This window comes from Hevea brasiliensis, chromosome 7 (assembly GCF_030052815.1).
Source record: "Hevea brasiliensis isolate MT/VB/25A 57/8 chromosome 7, ASM3005281v1, whole genome shotgun sequence".
NCBI classification, from domain to species: Eukaryota; Viridiplantae; Streptophyta; class Magnoliopsida; order Malpighiales; family Euphorbiaceae; genus Hevea; species Hevea brasiliensis.
Genome location: NC_079499.1, coordinates 93,851,640 through 93,868,085, shown reverse-complemented (window position 1 = coordinate 93,868,085; position 16,446 = coordinate 93,851,640). Strand labels below are relative to the sequence as shown.

General features: G+C 28.9%; 2 protein-coding genes across 3 annotated transcripts; both read left to right on the top strand.

The window, feature by feature from the left end:
* Positions 1-2,800: 2,800 nt before the first annotated feature.
* LOC110673699 (transcription factor HEC1-like) lies at positions 2,801-3,993 on the top strand. The gene has a single exon (XM_021836859.2). It carries the CDS (start codon positions 3,076-3,078, stop codon positions 3,853-3,855), a length of 780 nt encoding a protein of 259 aa, XP_021692551.2. The 5' UTR covers positions 2,801-3,075; the 3' UTR covers positions 3,856-3,993.
* A 9,565-nt stretch (positions 3,994-13,558) lies between these two features.
* LOC110673666 (triacylglycerol lipase OBL1) lies at positions 13,559-16,058 on the top strand. Of its 2 annotated transcripts, none has more exons than XM_021836803.2 (5): positions 13,559-13,891; positions 14,306-14,499; positions 14,618-14,657; positions 14,885-15,396; positions 15,506-16,058. In XM_021836803.2, the coding sequence occupies exons 1-5, from the start codon at positions 13,579-13,581 to the stop codon at positions 15,782-15,784; spliced, it is 1,338 nt and encodes a 445-aa protein (XP_021692495.2). In that variant the 5' UTR covers positions 13,559-13,578; the 3' UTR covers positions 15,785-16,058. The 2 variants fall into 2 exon arrangements, with proteins under 2 accessions (XP_021692495.2, XP_021692492.2); XM_021836800.2 differs by having other exon boundaries at positions 14,780-15,396.
* The last annotated feature ends 388 nt before the right edge of the window (positions 16,059-16,446 follow it).

The window sequence follows — 16,446 nt, the reverse complement described above, 5'->3', positions numbered from 1 at the left end:
GAAAATGAAAATGTGAAGAATTAAAAATTGTAAGGAATTACAGCCAAAATCATGGAAAATCTCATTAGAGATTTTTCTTATCAAGACTCGGTTCATAATAAACCCAACATATAAATATATATGGTAGAATCCACTTAATAAATGCATAGATTTCACGCACCTCTAATCACGTCCCATTAATAATTTTTTTTTATCTATATATTTTCATAAATATTAATAAATGATTTTATCATAATTAACGGTTAAAATTAATATCTTATACATACAACAGTTGCATAAAATAATTTTTGATAAATCAAACTTTTTTTTTTAACAAAAAAAAGTGAGAAGTGTTTTATCTTTTTTGCATAATTTCTAATGTGTAATTCAACTAGTAGTTTGTATTTAACTCTTATGTAATACAAGGTTTAGAGTTTAAAAAATGAAGAACAAACTTATTAAACTGTGGTTAATGGCTAACGAAGCAAAACTCATCTTAACACAAAGAAACAAACATTTGATTCCAATACGAGGATAGTAATAATGGGATATTGTACTATTTAACATTATATATTAATCCCTTTCACTACAAATTAAATAATTCTAGAAAATACAAATGCAAATGAATTTGAGTGATTTAAATGCTCTTACAAATTTCAGACGTTGTACAAATATATTATGTTCTTGGATTCTCTTATGCTTACAGGAAATTGGACAAAAACTATGACATGTATTGATGCAATGTGTGCATTTATATATATACTTGATCATAAGCATTGACAACTAATAAGATAAACTCAATCATTACTTAGTGTGGCAGTCTCAGCTTTTTAATCATTGTTTTTATTGCCAAAAAGAAATTGGCAGAGAACCAAACTGTCATATATATTAGTCCAATTCTAAATGGATGAATCAAAACTCTCTCTCAGACTCAGAGAAATTTTTCTTTTTTTTTAAAAAAAAAAAAAAGAAAAACTTATCCTTTCAATTGGACTGAACAGAACTGGGTGCGTGTAAGTATTAATTTCATGACCTATACTTTTGATTAGGGAGCCCGTCCGTGTCTTGCTAGCTTTACAATTTGCAGGGTTTGACACAAGACTGCATTCATGAAAGCAACTGTTTATCTCTTTATATAGAGTTGACTATATGGAGCCCGTGTGCACCTATTTAATTGAAACACACGGCTTTAGAATCAAGATAGGGCCAGGCCTCCCCTACTACAGCTCTTCCTTCACTTGATAACAGTAGCTTTCATTGTTCTTTGGGCAGTTAAAAAAAATGGGTTCTTTAGTTTTAATGGTGGTAATGAGAATAAAAGCTAGACAACATGAAAAGAAACAGTTCCATTGTGGGTACTGGTTTGTCCATTTGAGGTAACTTATGGGGATGGTGAAGATTATCATGTTGAAGGGAGAGAGAATGAAAGGGACCACTTTCTGAGAAGGTTCAGTTATCTGCTCAGAATAGCAATAAAATATAATATCATAAATAGTTTTGTGTAATTTTTTTAAATATATTATTATATTCTCTGTATTATGCATATTGGGGTTTCTGAAACAGAATGAATACTAGCTTAGTTGCTTACTATGAGTATACTCAGGGTTCTGATGATAAATCTCTAGTGAGTTCTATTTTCCATTTGAAGAGAGCCCTTCCACCACGTGCATGACTTAAATCTTTATGCTGTGAAGATAAGGGGGGGTCCTATGGAGGATGAAGTTGATAATAATAATTCAATGGGAAAGGAAAGAATTGAACAACCAACACTCACAGTTACACAAATAGCCATTCTTTAGATTTTGGATTATTCTTTCTTATTCATAAGTTGGAAGCTTTTAAGAGGGAACATGTTCCCTTATTTGAATCATCTTCTTGCCAGAGCATAATTTATTAATTTTTATAACTTCTGTTATCTCTGCAAATTAATAAATCCTTCTGATTTTATAAATTAAAATTATGTCATACGTATTGATTAATTAAAATTCCATGAGAGCCGAAAGGCACCTTACGAAGCTAAAGTCAAATTACCAGCTAAGAAATTTACCAGTACAACAAATGATCGGGTTGTGTACTTGCACAAGGGCCAGAGAGAGTCACCATCAACCCCTAATCTGCTTTGAAAAGTGTGCCAAAGGAAGCAGAGTGAGACCCCAGCGTCAGTTTTCTGTAGCATATATAGAAGTAGGTCCCTAATAATCCCCGACCCAAATCAGTGTTTAGCATCTCTGCAGCAGTCCAGCAGCTACTGGCACAGCGGAATCCTCCACCGGCAATGCAAGGCAAGGCAGACGGTGGTGGGTGGGTCGTTTACCTTGAGATTGATAAATCATGGGTTTAGGTGGGTTGCTCTTCTGACAAATGTCATGTGAGTGTGGGGTTTGAATGTTCTTTTTTAGTGCAAAAAAAATTGTAAAAAAACGTTACTAGGCAAAGCAAATCAATAACACTTGCACAGTTGCAATCAAAGATCAAAAGCACTTATTGAAGGGTCATAAAAGAAAGTCTCAAAGTGGTTCATGCACCAATGCCCTTTAATCTGAGCCCTCTACTATGTGGGCCTAAATCCATGAAAGGTCTAATTACCGTTGATCTTTTCTACTTGTAGTTGAGATTTTTTATCACTAGCAAAGATCGGATGGCTGTTAATAGATATCTTTAGGGTTAGCCCCACATAATGGGCGGTCACTATCAAAAATCATAAATTCATCATAAATGAGCTGAGACTCCTCTCTGTCAATTTTGCATGAATTAAATATTGCAAACAAGTTGCTATATAAAGCCTCCCACTTCTGTAACCCTGCCGAATGGGCGATGGGTTTTCTGAGATAATCCTGCACTTTCCATCTCTTCGCCACACTTTTCTACCACTTTTCCATCTCCTTTTATCTCTGCATAACACCTAATTCTCTATAACATTTCTATCTGTCTTCTTTCATCAGCTTCTCCATACCTCTGTTGCTCAGCTCATCACTCCCCCAGTTTTCAGCCCATTCCGCTCTCCTTCCCTCTCTTTCTATTTCTCACTTGCAGAGACTTTCTGTTCTTTTCCTGAAATCTTGGGGGAACTTTTCAAAATAAGGGAGACTGAGAATCATGGATGTTGACATGATGAAATCATCATCATCATCAGGAGAGGAACACATGGACATGATGACAATGATGATGCAGATGGAAAAGCTTCCTGATTTCTGTGAGCCTTTCCACAGTACCTCTACTTCTACACTGCAGGAAACCCAATTCTCCAATGGAAATCCCACTAGCATTGTAACCTCACCACCTACTCATCATAACCCACATGCCACTTCACCGCCAATCATCAGCCCACCTCCTTCCATGCCATTTATGACCACTTCAATGCAAGAACCATTGACAGGATCTCTCCAACCCAATATGGTCACTAGCAAATTCAAGTTTCTCCCTCCATTCACAAATGTAAACTCTTTCTTATCTTCAATGGAGAAGAAGAACTCTACTTCAGCAATTAGAGAGATGATCTTTCGCATAGCTGCAATGCAGCCCATCCATATTGACCCAGAATCGATAAAGCCTCCAAAGAGAAGGAACGTGAAGATATCCAAGGATCCACAGAGTGTGGCAGCCAGGCATAGAAGGGAAAGAATAAGCGAGAGGATAAGGATTCTGCAGAGACTAGTGCCAGGAGGAACCAAAATGGACACTGCTTCTATGTTAGATGAGGCTATACATTATGTGAAGTTCTTGAAGAAACAAGTGCAATCTTTAGAACAAGCTGGGGCTAATAGACCAACAGCTGGTTTCCCATTCTCAGGATTGACAGTGCCTAACATAGGTTACTCTTCTTTGGTGAAGAATTGCCAGCCAGCTCCAAACACGGTGGGCTCAATGCTCAGATGAGAGAGAAAAATTGGGTACATATGAGTTAATTGTGTACTAGTGGTGGTTTTGAATCTTGTAAATTTATTAATCAAGATTGAGTTGTTATCTTGTTTAATTTTGCTGTGTAATTGTAATGTTCAAGAACATTTTATTGAATCTCATCTCCTTCTCATTAAAACTTTCACAAGATCCTATCCCTGCAATCTTTCTTTCCTTTCACTTTTTTTTTCCTCTAAGTTTTCCTTTTTCAAGAAATTATTAGATGCATCCAATACACATGCACTATTTCTTACTTACAATCATATGTAATCTACTCTATATATTATAGAAATAATTCAGTTTTCTATATGAGAGAGAGCAGTATTTTTTAGTGCTCCCGGTGTATCTAATAATTAGCCTCATTTTCTTTCTTTCTTTCTTTTTTTTTTTTTATCTCATAATTCAAACTCTTACTCCTCTTTAGAAGTTCTCTTAATTCACTGCATTTGTTAATTTCTAAACTCCAAGAAACTTAGAAATTAGGATAATTTATAATTAAGTCCTCAACATATGACAAAATTACAGTTTAATCTCTCTATCTTTATAAGAAACAAGTTACTCCATAAAGTCTATATATGTTTATGCTAACAAAATAGTATTTTTATTAAAATTAACCGTTAGTTAGTTGAAAATTATAATAATTTAGTCCATCACATTTTATGTTTTATAACAATTTAGTCCTCTAAATAATAATTTAGTTCTTAAATTTAGGTTAACCGCTTTAATTACGATTAACTAACTGTGAATTTTAATAGAATAACTATTTTGTTAATAGAAACATACATCAAAAACAAAAACTTATTTCTCATAAAAATACATAAAGACTAAACTATAACTTTATCATAACTCATAGATTAAAGTGTAAAATACCCTAGAAATTAATGGCTTAGACTCTAAGGAGTCAGCCCTATCAGACCACATCGTCAATGATGCTATACATATATATGTAACTCTTGTGAACAATGTAAATAAATGCCGGAATTAGTTGTTAAAATATGTGGTCTTTGGGCCAAATGAACCTTAATTTTAAGACTTTGAGGGTGGAATTTAGTCTTTGATTTCTCTTACAGAATATTAAATAAATTAAAATAAAACGCCGGAGATATACAAATTCAAACATATCATAAAATATCAAGTTATATTTACAAGTTGAATCATAACATCACTCATCGATAATATCACTAGATCAATAATGGGGAAAAGAAAATATAGATAGTTCTCTGGCTTGGAGCTGCTTCTTCTTAACTCATTATTTATTTATTTTATTTATTATTAATTGGACATATTTTATGATAAAAGCTCATAAAATATATAAGAAATAAAAATATTTACCAAATCTTGAAATGTTGTCAAGAGTCCCACTTTAAAAGAGGAAGGAATCCAAGGGGTTTATAAGGGCCAAGAATAACTAATTGTTTAATTCTAATCTTTTAGTAATAGTTGGTTTAAGTATAAGTAAGCCCAATCTTCATACTTCATGGTATTGCTGCTACATATCGAAATTTAGATTTCAGAATGGTTAATTATTAGATATACCGGAAGCACTAAAAAATAGTGCTCTCTCTCTCACAAAAAAGTGGGTCCTCCCTGTAACATAGAGAGTGGGTCTCACATAATTATGAAAGATAGTACATATATATACTGGGTGCACCTAATAATTTCTCTTTCAGAAGAGGATTTCAAATTTCAACTAAATTTCCTGGCTGCCACTTAATGAGAAGTGTCAAGAGTCCCACATCTAAAAAAGTAATGAATTCTAAGAGGTTTATAAGGTCTAGGGGCTAAATAACTAATTAGTTGAAAACTTTCATGCTTTATGAACTCTTGCGTTAGTCTATTAATTCACCTCTATCCTTTCATTTCAGTAATAAGAACTTTATTTTTATTATTTAAATTTATATTCTTAATTATTTATTTATTTTTAACTTCGATTAGTATTTAAATTTAATTAAATTCTACAATTTTGAGCACTAAATTAAAACTCTGATTAACATTATTTATTACTTTACCATTGTCTTTGAATGATGTATTTATTACACACAACATAAGAATTAGTCAATTATTTATGAATTAGACACTCAATTACTCAAATATTAAACTAAGGCTCTGTTTATTTCACGAAAACTATTTTTTTAAAAAATATTTTCTGTATTTTTTGGTATTTAGGGTATTCAGAAAAATTAGTCAACGAAAAATATTTTATTGGTCAAAGAAAAATTAAGTTAATTTTAAGGAAAATGACTTTCATTTTTAAAAGTAAAAAGTCATTTTCCGTTTTATAAATTTTGATAATCTTATTAACATATGAACACACACACACACATATATATATATATGTGAAATAAATACATAACATTATTTTTTTTGTTGATTTACTAAATTAGACAAAATTATCTTAGAATGTTGAACATATTATAATTAAACTTCATTATAGTTAGGCCAATACAGATTAATTCCTTAAAATTTTCAGGGTTTTCAAGTATAAATAATGGAAGGAAATGGCTGGATCCGTTGCAGCCTACCTAACTTGTAGAGGTGTGTGATTTCGGTTTGTTTACAAATTAGTTTTAAATCGAATTTTTGGTACGATGATGATTTAAATTGGTTTCAATATTTTATTTTCAGTCTAATTTAATTCGGTTTATATTTGGATTTCAAGTTCTTAAATAATTTTGTATAATTATTATCATAAAATATCATATAATATAAATTTTAATTATATATCTTTAATTCTAAGGTATATATATGAATTAAGAATTAAGCATATTATATAATATATTAATACACTTATAATTATGAATTATAAAATTATTTAATATATTTACAGCTAAAGTTAATTATTTTAAAAAATAGAAGAGTGAAATATAATATTAACATATATGTATTAAGAAAATAGATCTTCACAATTCATAGCATTCCTTCTCCCGATCTCTACTGGTGGGAGTGAGAAGAAAAGCATAGGGAGAAATTATAAGTCCCAAAATTAAAAGAGTGTTTGGTTTAACATCTTACCTTCAATTTTTTTTTTAAATTAAAATGTATTATTTTTTAATTTATAAGTTAATTTAAAAATAAGTAATTAATTATTTGGTAAAACTAACTTTTAAATAATATAAGTATTTGGTTAAAATGTGCTTAAAAATAATTTTATTTATTAAGATGATAAAAAAGGCTATGTAATTGAGTGTTGTTAAAAGAAAGATGACGTAGATATTTTTAAATATTATTTTTAATTGGTTAAAGAGTTGTTTTTAAAATAGAAAAAAAATATTATTTAGTCTCTGTATTTTAATAAAATTAACTATTTGATCCTTATAATTTGAAAAATACACTATTTAATATATGTATTTTACTTCTGTTAAATTATTTAATCCATATATTAAATTTTTCATTAGTCAATGCTTGTCAAATTACTATTTAATCCCTCTATTTTAGTGAAATAATTAGTTAATCCATATATTTTATATTTTAGTGAAATAATTAGTTAATCCATATATTTTAAAAATATTATATTTTAGAAAACATATTCCTAGATAAAAATGAAGATTTTATTATGTACAGACTAAATTTGAATTTATATTTTTTTAAAATTATTTAAGTATTTTCATTCAATCATCTTCGCATCATTTTTGTATTTTTTCTATTTAAAAATAATTTTCTTAGATTATTGTTTTGATTATTTGGATATTTAGAAGAAATGATTACCATTTTTGTGCATATAGCTAGCTTGCATCAATTTCTATCTAAATATGAAAAATAGAGAGAGAATAAGGGAGAGAAGGGCTTGGGTGCAAAGGAGAAGAAATATGAGGAGATAAATAATTAACGGAAGGTAAGAGAGAAAAAAAAAATGGAGAAAGGGTCAGAATAATTTGGATATTAAAAAAATGAGGGACTAAAAAAATTAATGAAATCAAATTACAATAACTAATTAATGTGATTTTCAAAATATAGAGACCAATTAATTAGTTTCACTAAAATAGATGGACTAAATGGTAGTATAACTATCATTATTCCTTTTACTAACAAAAATTTTGACAAATAGACTTAATAGTTTAATGAAAGTAAATTACATTGATCAAACAGTGTATTTTTAAAATACAAAAATAAAATAGTTAATTTTATTAAAATGTAATGACTAAATAGTATTTTTTGCTTTAAAATATAGATATTTTACTTATAACTTATTTTAAATAATTTTTTAACGTATAAGTCAAATCAAATATTATCTAAAGTCTTGCTCTCAAATCAAATTACTCCAAAATAAATTTTTACAACAACCAATCAAGTCTTGTTTCCCAATGTTTTCTTTTACCGTATTTAAATTGTTTTTTTCTTTTTACACTACAAAACAAATGAGGATTTGCAACTGATTTTTATAGCAATGAATTTTGTAACCAATATGTGATTTTGTTATAACTTCAAAATGAAATTATATGGAGCAATATTTTAGTAATGGAATAAAAATTTTATTGCTATTAGTAATGAAAATTTTATTCATTGCTAAAATTCATTGTTAATTGATATTATAAAAATATTTGAATATACAATTCACAATAGATATAAAAATTTGTTACTATTAGCAATGGGAAAATGAAATCCATTGCTAATTTTGCATTGGACCAATAAAATCGGCTACTAAATTATAGTTCCTTTGTTCTAAGGCACTACAATTTAGCAACAAATGAAAATCCATTGCTAAATTGTATAGCCTTTCTTTTAATTAGCATCACATTTGGCAACGGAATTGATATCCATTGCTATATTTAGCCATGTATTGCTAATTTCATTTCTAAATTGTGGAGGGAAAATGTCCGCTAATTTTTTCAAAAACTCTTTTTTTTTTTAAATTAACAATGAATCTTTTAATCCATTGCCAAATTAGCAACAAATTATTAATTCCATTGCTAGATTGTAAAGGGAAAATGTCCGTCAATTTTTTCAAAGCCTTTTTTTTTAATTAGCAACGTTGCAAAATCAGTTGTAAATTCACGTTTATAAACTCAGTTGTAAATTGTTTATAATCTCTTGTTCACTTTCTTTCCTCACTTCCCTTTCATTTTTTTTTTTTCTCTCATTCCTATCTACCTTCTTTTTTCTCTCATTTTTTCGTCATTTTCTTCATCTATTTTGTTTTCCATTAATAAATATTTTTTTTTCTCATTATACTCTTTCTTCTCTTCTCTATCATTTTCTTCTTATGTTTTTTTTTATCTATTTTCTTCTTCATCATTTTTTCTTTTCTTGTCTATTTTCTTTTATTTTACTATTTATTAATAAAGTTGTAATTTATTTATTAATAATGTATTTATGATATTTTTTTAGTCATAAAATAAAATTTTTTGTGCAAATGTATTTTTGTTAGTAATTTATTTTTATTATTAATTTTTATTAATAATAATAATTTACAAATGTATTTTTTGCTAATATTTTATTACTAATAATTTTATTAGTAATTTTATTATAATATATTTATGATATTGTTTTGGTCATTTAATTTTTATTAGTAATTTTTTTATAACATTTTTTATATTAATTTTAGTATTAATAATATATTATTTTAGTAAATTTTATTCAGTTTATTTATGTGAATTTTTATTTGTAATTTTTATTAATAATTTATATTTTAAAAAAATAATTGCACTTAGCAATGAAATTCCCTTTCTTAATCGGTTTACAAATAGTAATGTACATTAAAAATCATTGCTTAATCAAGTACTTTCAAAATTTGCAATCAAATTATAATTTTTATAATTTTCGTTGCTAGTTTACAATTGTTAAAATAATTAATAAGCAAGTGAAGAAGGAGAATGGGCAGGCAGGCTGCCTCCCAAGGCAGGGTCGAATTATGGCAGTGTTGATGTCTCAAGGATCATGCCTCGCTAAAAGCCAATTCCTCTCGCCTATGTCCAAATAAAACCAAAGTGGGTATTTTAAAAAAGAACAAGTAGCAAAATGATGAAAATGGTCAAATCGCATCTAAGCAATATAGACCCATGTGTGACATATTCCCACTAACCTCCCAACATCCGCACAGTGGGGCTTCATTATTAGTGAGGGGGAGACCCCTTTTCATGAATTTACAACATTTTTTTTCTCTATCCCATCCTTCAAGTGCATTGTATTGTATTGCTTTCTGACACATTCTATCATTCTTTTTATCATTTTTTCATATACCCATCTACCTCTTTTCTTAGGATAAGTTCCCATGTTCTTTGTGACAGGATAAAAAAAAGCCTCTATGAACATTCTTATAATTTTACCTTTCTTTTTTTTCCCTTGTTATCAAAATCTTCTATTATCCTCACCTATTTTGCTCTTTTCATTACAAATTCAATTATGTTATAATAGGGATATGAATGTAAAGTGATATAGATCACTCCAAAAATTAAATGAGTATGGGTTCGATATAATAATAACTCAATTCGAATGCAAGCAACTTAGGTTATGATTGGCAAATCTCTAACGAAGACAAGGCAACTGTGAGGCCTCACAAAGAAATCACCCCTCAAGCTTAGGATCAACATGACTTGCTAGCTTGAGTTCGGCAATATATGACTAAACTCAAAAAGAGAGATTTTCGGCTTAAATCACAAAGCTACATTCTCAAGGAACACAAAACGCTTGAGATTTATCATCAAATTTCTTAAAATAGTGCCAACAGCTATATATAAAACACAAGGACAAACAAACAATATATGCTTTTACATTTATCAATATATATGTATTTCATTACTTGAATCAAATTTTTTTTTTTACTCTATAACTTGAGTATTGAAATGGCTGTTATTATAGGCCGCCGACCTTACCATTCTCTTGTGTGCAGTTTTCAGGCGGTAATCCAAGAATTCACGATAAGATCATAAAGTATACACACAATTGTGCTTACATAATTTAAAAAATAAAATAAATTTGACATGATTTAACTGTAAAAGTCTACATTCACAAAATAAAATAAAAGAGAAAAGATTACTACAATAAAAATAATAAGTTATAACCATTATCGCATTAATCTCATAAAATATTTTACTTAAATTACACCACAAACTTTTCAAATAAAATTATAATTTAAACAAAAAAAAAACATATTTAAAATTGAAATCACATGTATTATTCATTCAATAGAAACTTATTTACACACATGTAAATTTAGTTTTGTCTCATTGTGGTAGATATATTTTTAAAATCGGATGATAACTTGGGTTTGAATTTTCTTCACTTTTTTTTTAGTTTGTTTTCAAAATTAGGATCTCTTTAATTAGTGATGGCAGCCGATTATTAATTATTAACGATCAACCATCAATACAAAAAAATAAAAAAATATATATATATATATTCTTGATAATGGCTATTGGGTTTTAAAAATCACTTTTATATATATTGAATATTTTAAATCAACGATTAAATTTAAAAATTTAAAATTTAAAAATGAAATTTCAATCATTTACCCAAAAATTAGAGAGAGATCATCATATTTTATTGTGTAGATTTAAACTCTTTATATAAGCATTAGGTAAATTCTTATTTGAACTTCTTGTCCATGTCCCTTATGCGAGGTGAGATGAATTAAAATTTTGATATCCGAAAAAAAAAAAATTATTAAAAAAGGTTTAAAAATATATTATATATAATAAAACTCATATATTCAAACAATAAATTAATGATAAATCAGATTTAGATAAGCTTTTCTTTTAATTAATCTCACTATTATACCTATAACTCTGCAGTAGTAAATAAATAAATAATTGAAATTTTGAGATTTTTTCTTAATAAAATTTAGTGATGAAAATTTTAAAATATAAAATTATTATAACAGAATATATGAGATTGTTCGTAATTTTCAACGAACATGATTTAGGATATTCTTTTGGGCCTCATTTTCGAGTAACTTAGGCTAAACATATCCGACAATTGGGGCCGATTGGGCTAAAACCTATTATCACAGATATTCTGTAGGAAGTTATTCTAAATTTTGGGCTGGGCAGTAATGCAACACGAGCCCTCCATTGATGATAACAACAACTAGCCGAGGCTGAGTCAAAAGATGGCCTATTCCATGAGTCATATTGGCAAAAGTTTAGGGCATATATTAATTTTTCAAATTAAAATTTTTTTAAAGAAATTAAATGTTTTTTTAAAGAAATTAATAGATAGAGTTTTTATTCACACATATTAATTTTTTAAATTAAAAAATAAAAATTGAAAAATCATTTTTTGTTTTTTAAATTAAATTAAGATTTTAAAAAAAGTTTTAAATTGTTTTTTACAGTTTTTTTAATAAAAATTCATTTTTTTTCAAATGGAAACAATGACTTTTTATAATAAAAATTACACCATAACTTTTTATATTTAAAATTAAACTAATATTTAAAAAATATTTATTTACAATGACAAAAAAATTTACTTAAAAAATTTATCATATTGTTATAAAATAAATAAATTACACGCATTAAAATTTTAAAAATAAAATAGGTTTTAAAATATATTTTATAATATTTTTTTTAATTATGGAATAAATGAATAATTTTTTTATTATTTTGAATTAAGAAACAATTTTTTATTATTAGCAGGTAAACATATTTTCTATATTTTTCTTTATTTTATATAGAAATTAAAAATAAAAATTTTCTTAAAAAATAGAAAACAGAAACTGTTTTCCACAAATAAACAAAGCTCTTAAAAGCTCTGAGGAATTCAAGTCTCAAAACTCTTTTCAAATTTCATATCTAATACATTTATCAAACATTTTTAACTTATGGGATGGACCAATGCTAGGACTTACTCAACATAAGCTCTAAAATTCAAAATAAGTTTTAAAATGTATCATGCTCCAATTTCACACACATATAATTGTACTTGTATATCAGATGATATCATCATAAATACAAATATATAAAAAAATTTTCAAATGATTAGTAAAATTTATCATTATTTTTATTACGTAGACAAAGTTCAAAGATGAAAATGGATCACTGTTAAAATTATGATAATTTTAATATAATTCGTTTTCTTATATAAATTACTCACACATTCAGTTCGTAATTGATATGGGATCTGAAGGATCGGAGTAAAGTTGATTGATTGGACGGAGAACACATGAATCATGAAAAGCATGTAGCGGGGAAGCCGCTTGCTTTCCCTCAATGTTACTCATGGGATCCTATTCCATCATTGTTTTGGCAAGAAAACATAATGAGAAACCGATTAATTGGAATTAGAATTATTGGAATCTCTAAACCGACGATCCCAAGCAATTGGCAAATGGCAACTGTCCTTTCTTCATTTTCATTGATTTTTTTTTTCTTTTAAAAAAACTCCTTTTTCCCACTCTTCTCTTTCCCTTTTATTATTCGATGATTATACTGGCTCATGTGCCCATGTTAATAAAGCTTAACTCCATCAGCTTTAATTCAATAATATTAAGTAGATTTTAGAGCAGTAAAATTTCGAATTTAAGTTTTAATATAAATAAATTATGAAAAAGTTTAAAGAGTAAAAAAAAAAAAATCTTATAATTTTACTTTTTTTTTTTTATAATCTTATAATTGATCATTGAAGTTCGAAAGGCTAGGAACGTATCATAACTATGCATTTTTCACAAGAACTGGAATCTTGCTTTACGCATTGGACACTCCAACGCGTCTAATATGTGTGTATTTAAAGCTTAAGAATGGCACTGCAGATAGAAAAATCAAGACCCAAATGGAGTGCCATCAGAGTCATCACAAGTTCTCTGAGAATTATATGATACTGAGACCAGAGGATGTGAGTTTTTTCAATATTTTTTGCATCTTATTCAACAATGGCATGGAGAAGAGAGCATTCGTGGATTACCCCACTGGAAGGGAGGGAAATATTCCTCCCAAATGGCGCATCTTTTTTTCCCTCTTTGCGCAGAAGCTTCTGCAATCTGTGGCCATGCCAATGTCAAAGCTTGGATCAAAGTTTGAGATGTGGCTGAACCTTGTATCATGTAATCGCAACATTTTTGTGCTCTTGGCAAATGCTTTACGAGGTATTATATATTGGTTGGTCTACTTCTCTCATATCTTTTATTTAACTTTCAAATATTACAATAAATTTTTTAGCAACATTTTTTTTTCCTCTTATTTTAAATCGCCTATTTATAAACTTTAAGATCTTTTTATAACCTATTAGATTGCTTGAATTTAAAGGTTGAGCTTGGATTTCTAATATGATACGAGAGCTTAATCCCTTTCTTTTGGGTCATTTTTCATAGTCTTGTATAGAGGTGGGAGGTTAATGAAAATTCTTCTTAGCCTGTTATCTCTCGGCATATAGGTCTTGGAATCTCTTTGTAACCAATTAGCACTTCTAACTTAAGCACGTGAATTTTAAAGTTAGGCTCGTTCAATATGTAACAATTAATTAAAAATCACATTGCTCAAGTAAATAATAATATCTACAGGTAAGGTGGTGATGCCTGTTAAAGAATCAGAAACGTTCTTGTCAACCATTGGATATATAGACCAGCGTGTGCATTTAGACAAGAACATAAAACCTGATAATTGCAGATACTACAGTGCACTGGCTGCAATGGCTGCTAAGATATCATACGAGAATCAGGCCTTTGTCGAAAAAGTTGTCAGAAATCACTGGAAGGTAGATTTGAATTATATACATCTTCATCTGCTTCATATTTAGTCATCAGTAATAATGGTTTACAAGTTTCATTGTTTTCTCTCTCAAGAATCTAATTAATATCGGTAATTTGGTATAGATGGAAATAATTGGACGTGGACAATACAATTTTTGGAACGGTAAGAAACAATTTAATCCTAACTCTTAATTAAATGACATCTTCTCTTATCTTTTTTCTGCAAACTTCAAAGTGGCTCTAATTTTTTCATGACATTATAACAACAATACTACAACTGAGCAGATTTTCAAGAAAAACTTACAACACAGGCTATCATGTTTCATGACAAAAGTGCAAATCCTGATATAATTGTTGTGGCCTTTAGAGGTACTGAACCCTTTGATGCAGATGCATGGTGTACTGACTTTGATATCTCCTGGTATGAGCTTGATAAGTACATGGTGAAAATTCATGGCGGCTTCATGAAAGCATTAGGGTTGTTAAGGAACGAAGGCTGGCCGCGGCCGCAAGAATGTGAACAAGATGATCCACCATTAGCTTACTACACAATAAGGAAGAAGCTGTTACAAATTCTGAAACAAAATGATAGAACAAAGTACATATTGGCTGGCCACAGTTTGGGCGGAGCGCTTGCAATTCTTTTCGTAGCTGTTCTGGCAATGCACGAGGAGACAGAATTGTTAGAGAGATTGGAGGGTGTATACACGTTTGGACAACCTAGGGTTGGAGATGAGCACTTCAAGAAGTTCATGGAAAGTACATTGAAAACTTATAATATCAAATATTTGAGGTTTGTGTATTGCAATGATGTGGTTCCCAGGATGCCCACAGATGATTCAAGATTTTTGTTCAAGCACTTTGGGACATGCATCTACTATAATAGCATCTACAAAGGGCAGGTATAATACAACAGGATTACATATTTCTTTTTGGTTTTCGCCAACTTGAAATTAACCTTGTCTAAATTTGAATTAATTAAGAAGAATGTTATTTATCCCTTCGATGCAGATATTAGTAGAAGAACCACACAAGAATTATTTATCATCATTTGCACCGATACCCAGGTTTCTAAACGCTGTGTGGGAGCTACTAAGAAGCTTCATTTTGCCATACGTGAAGGGACCAGATTACTCAGAAGGCTGGTTGCTTAAAATCATTAGATGGTATGGACTCGTACTTCCTGGTATATCAGCTCACAATCCTCAAGATTATGTTAACCTCACTCGTTTGGGATCTGACTCCTTATACCTCCAACTTCAACAGCAACATCTGTTTAACAAAAGTTGATTAAGGAAGTAAACGACACACGTGTAGTAATGACATTGCGCTAGCAGCCCCTTCTTTTGATAACTTGATCGAGTCCACTCTATGATTAATCTAGTGCCACATTTAGACCCAGTAGTCATTAGATTCATCACTTGTTCTTGAGTTAGCAGAAGCTCTTATAATCCTTGAGACCATGACAGGTGTATCATACATTCAAGCAACTATGTTTAGCTAATTATCAAATTATTAAAAAAGAAAAGGCTAATTATCATGGCAAAGAAAATTGGCATTCCGACTTTCTTTTCTTATATATAACTATAAAACTTCAATTAATGTATTACATATAAGCAGGTAGACGTTGGATGAAATTTGAGAGGCCAAAATTTATTTATTTAATTATTTTTATGATACAGAGATTCGAAATTTGGACTTTGGATTGTTACGAGGCTGCCATGGTTGCCATGGTCACTAGGCTATACACCCATGCCGACCCAAAATTTAACTCTTCAAATGCTAATTAATAAAATATTTTATTTTGTACTTGCATTAAATAAATAATATATTAATTTAATTTTTAAAATATATTATATTATTTATAATTTACTTATTTTAATATATTAAAACAAAAAATAGACATAAAATCAATGCTCAAAGTTGAGAATGAATATCTTTCAATCTTATGA

Bases quoted from the DNA above. Each gene is read 5' to 3' on its own strand.
- LOC110673666 (XM_021836800.2), top strand. From the start codon at position 13,579: ATGGAGTGCCATCAGAGTCATCACAAGTTCTCTGAGAATTATATGATA. The intron at 14,658-14,779 runs GTAAGAAACAAT...ACAACTGAGCAG, and splicing joins ACAATACAATTTTTGGAACG to ATTTTCAAGAAAAACTTACA. The intron at 15,397-15,505 runs GTATAATACAAC...CCTTCGATGCAG, and splicing joins ATAGCATCTACAAAGGGCAG to ATATTAGTAGAAGAACCACA.
- LOC110673699 (XM_021836859.2), top strand. From the start codon at position 3,076: ATGGATGTTGACATGATGAAATCATCATCATCATCAGGAGAGGAACAC.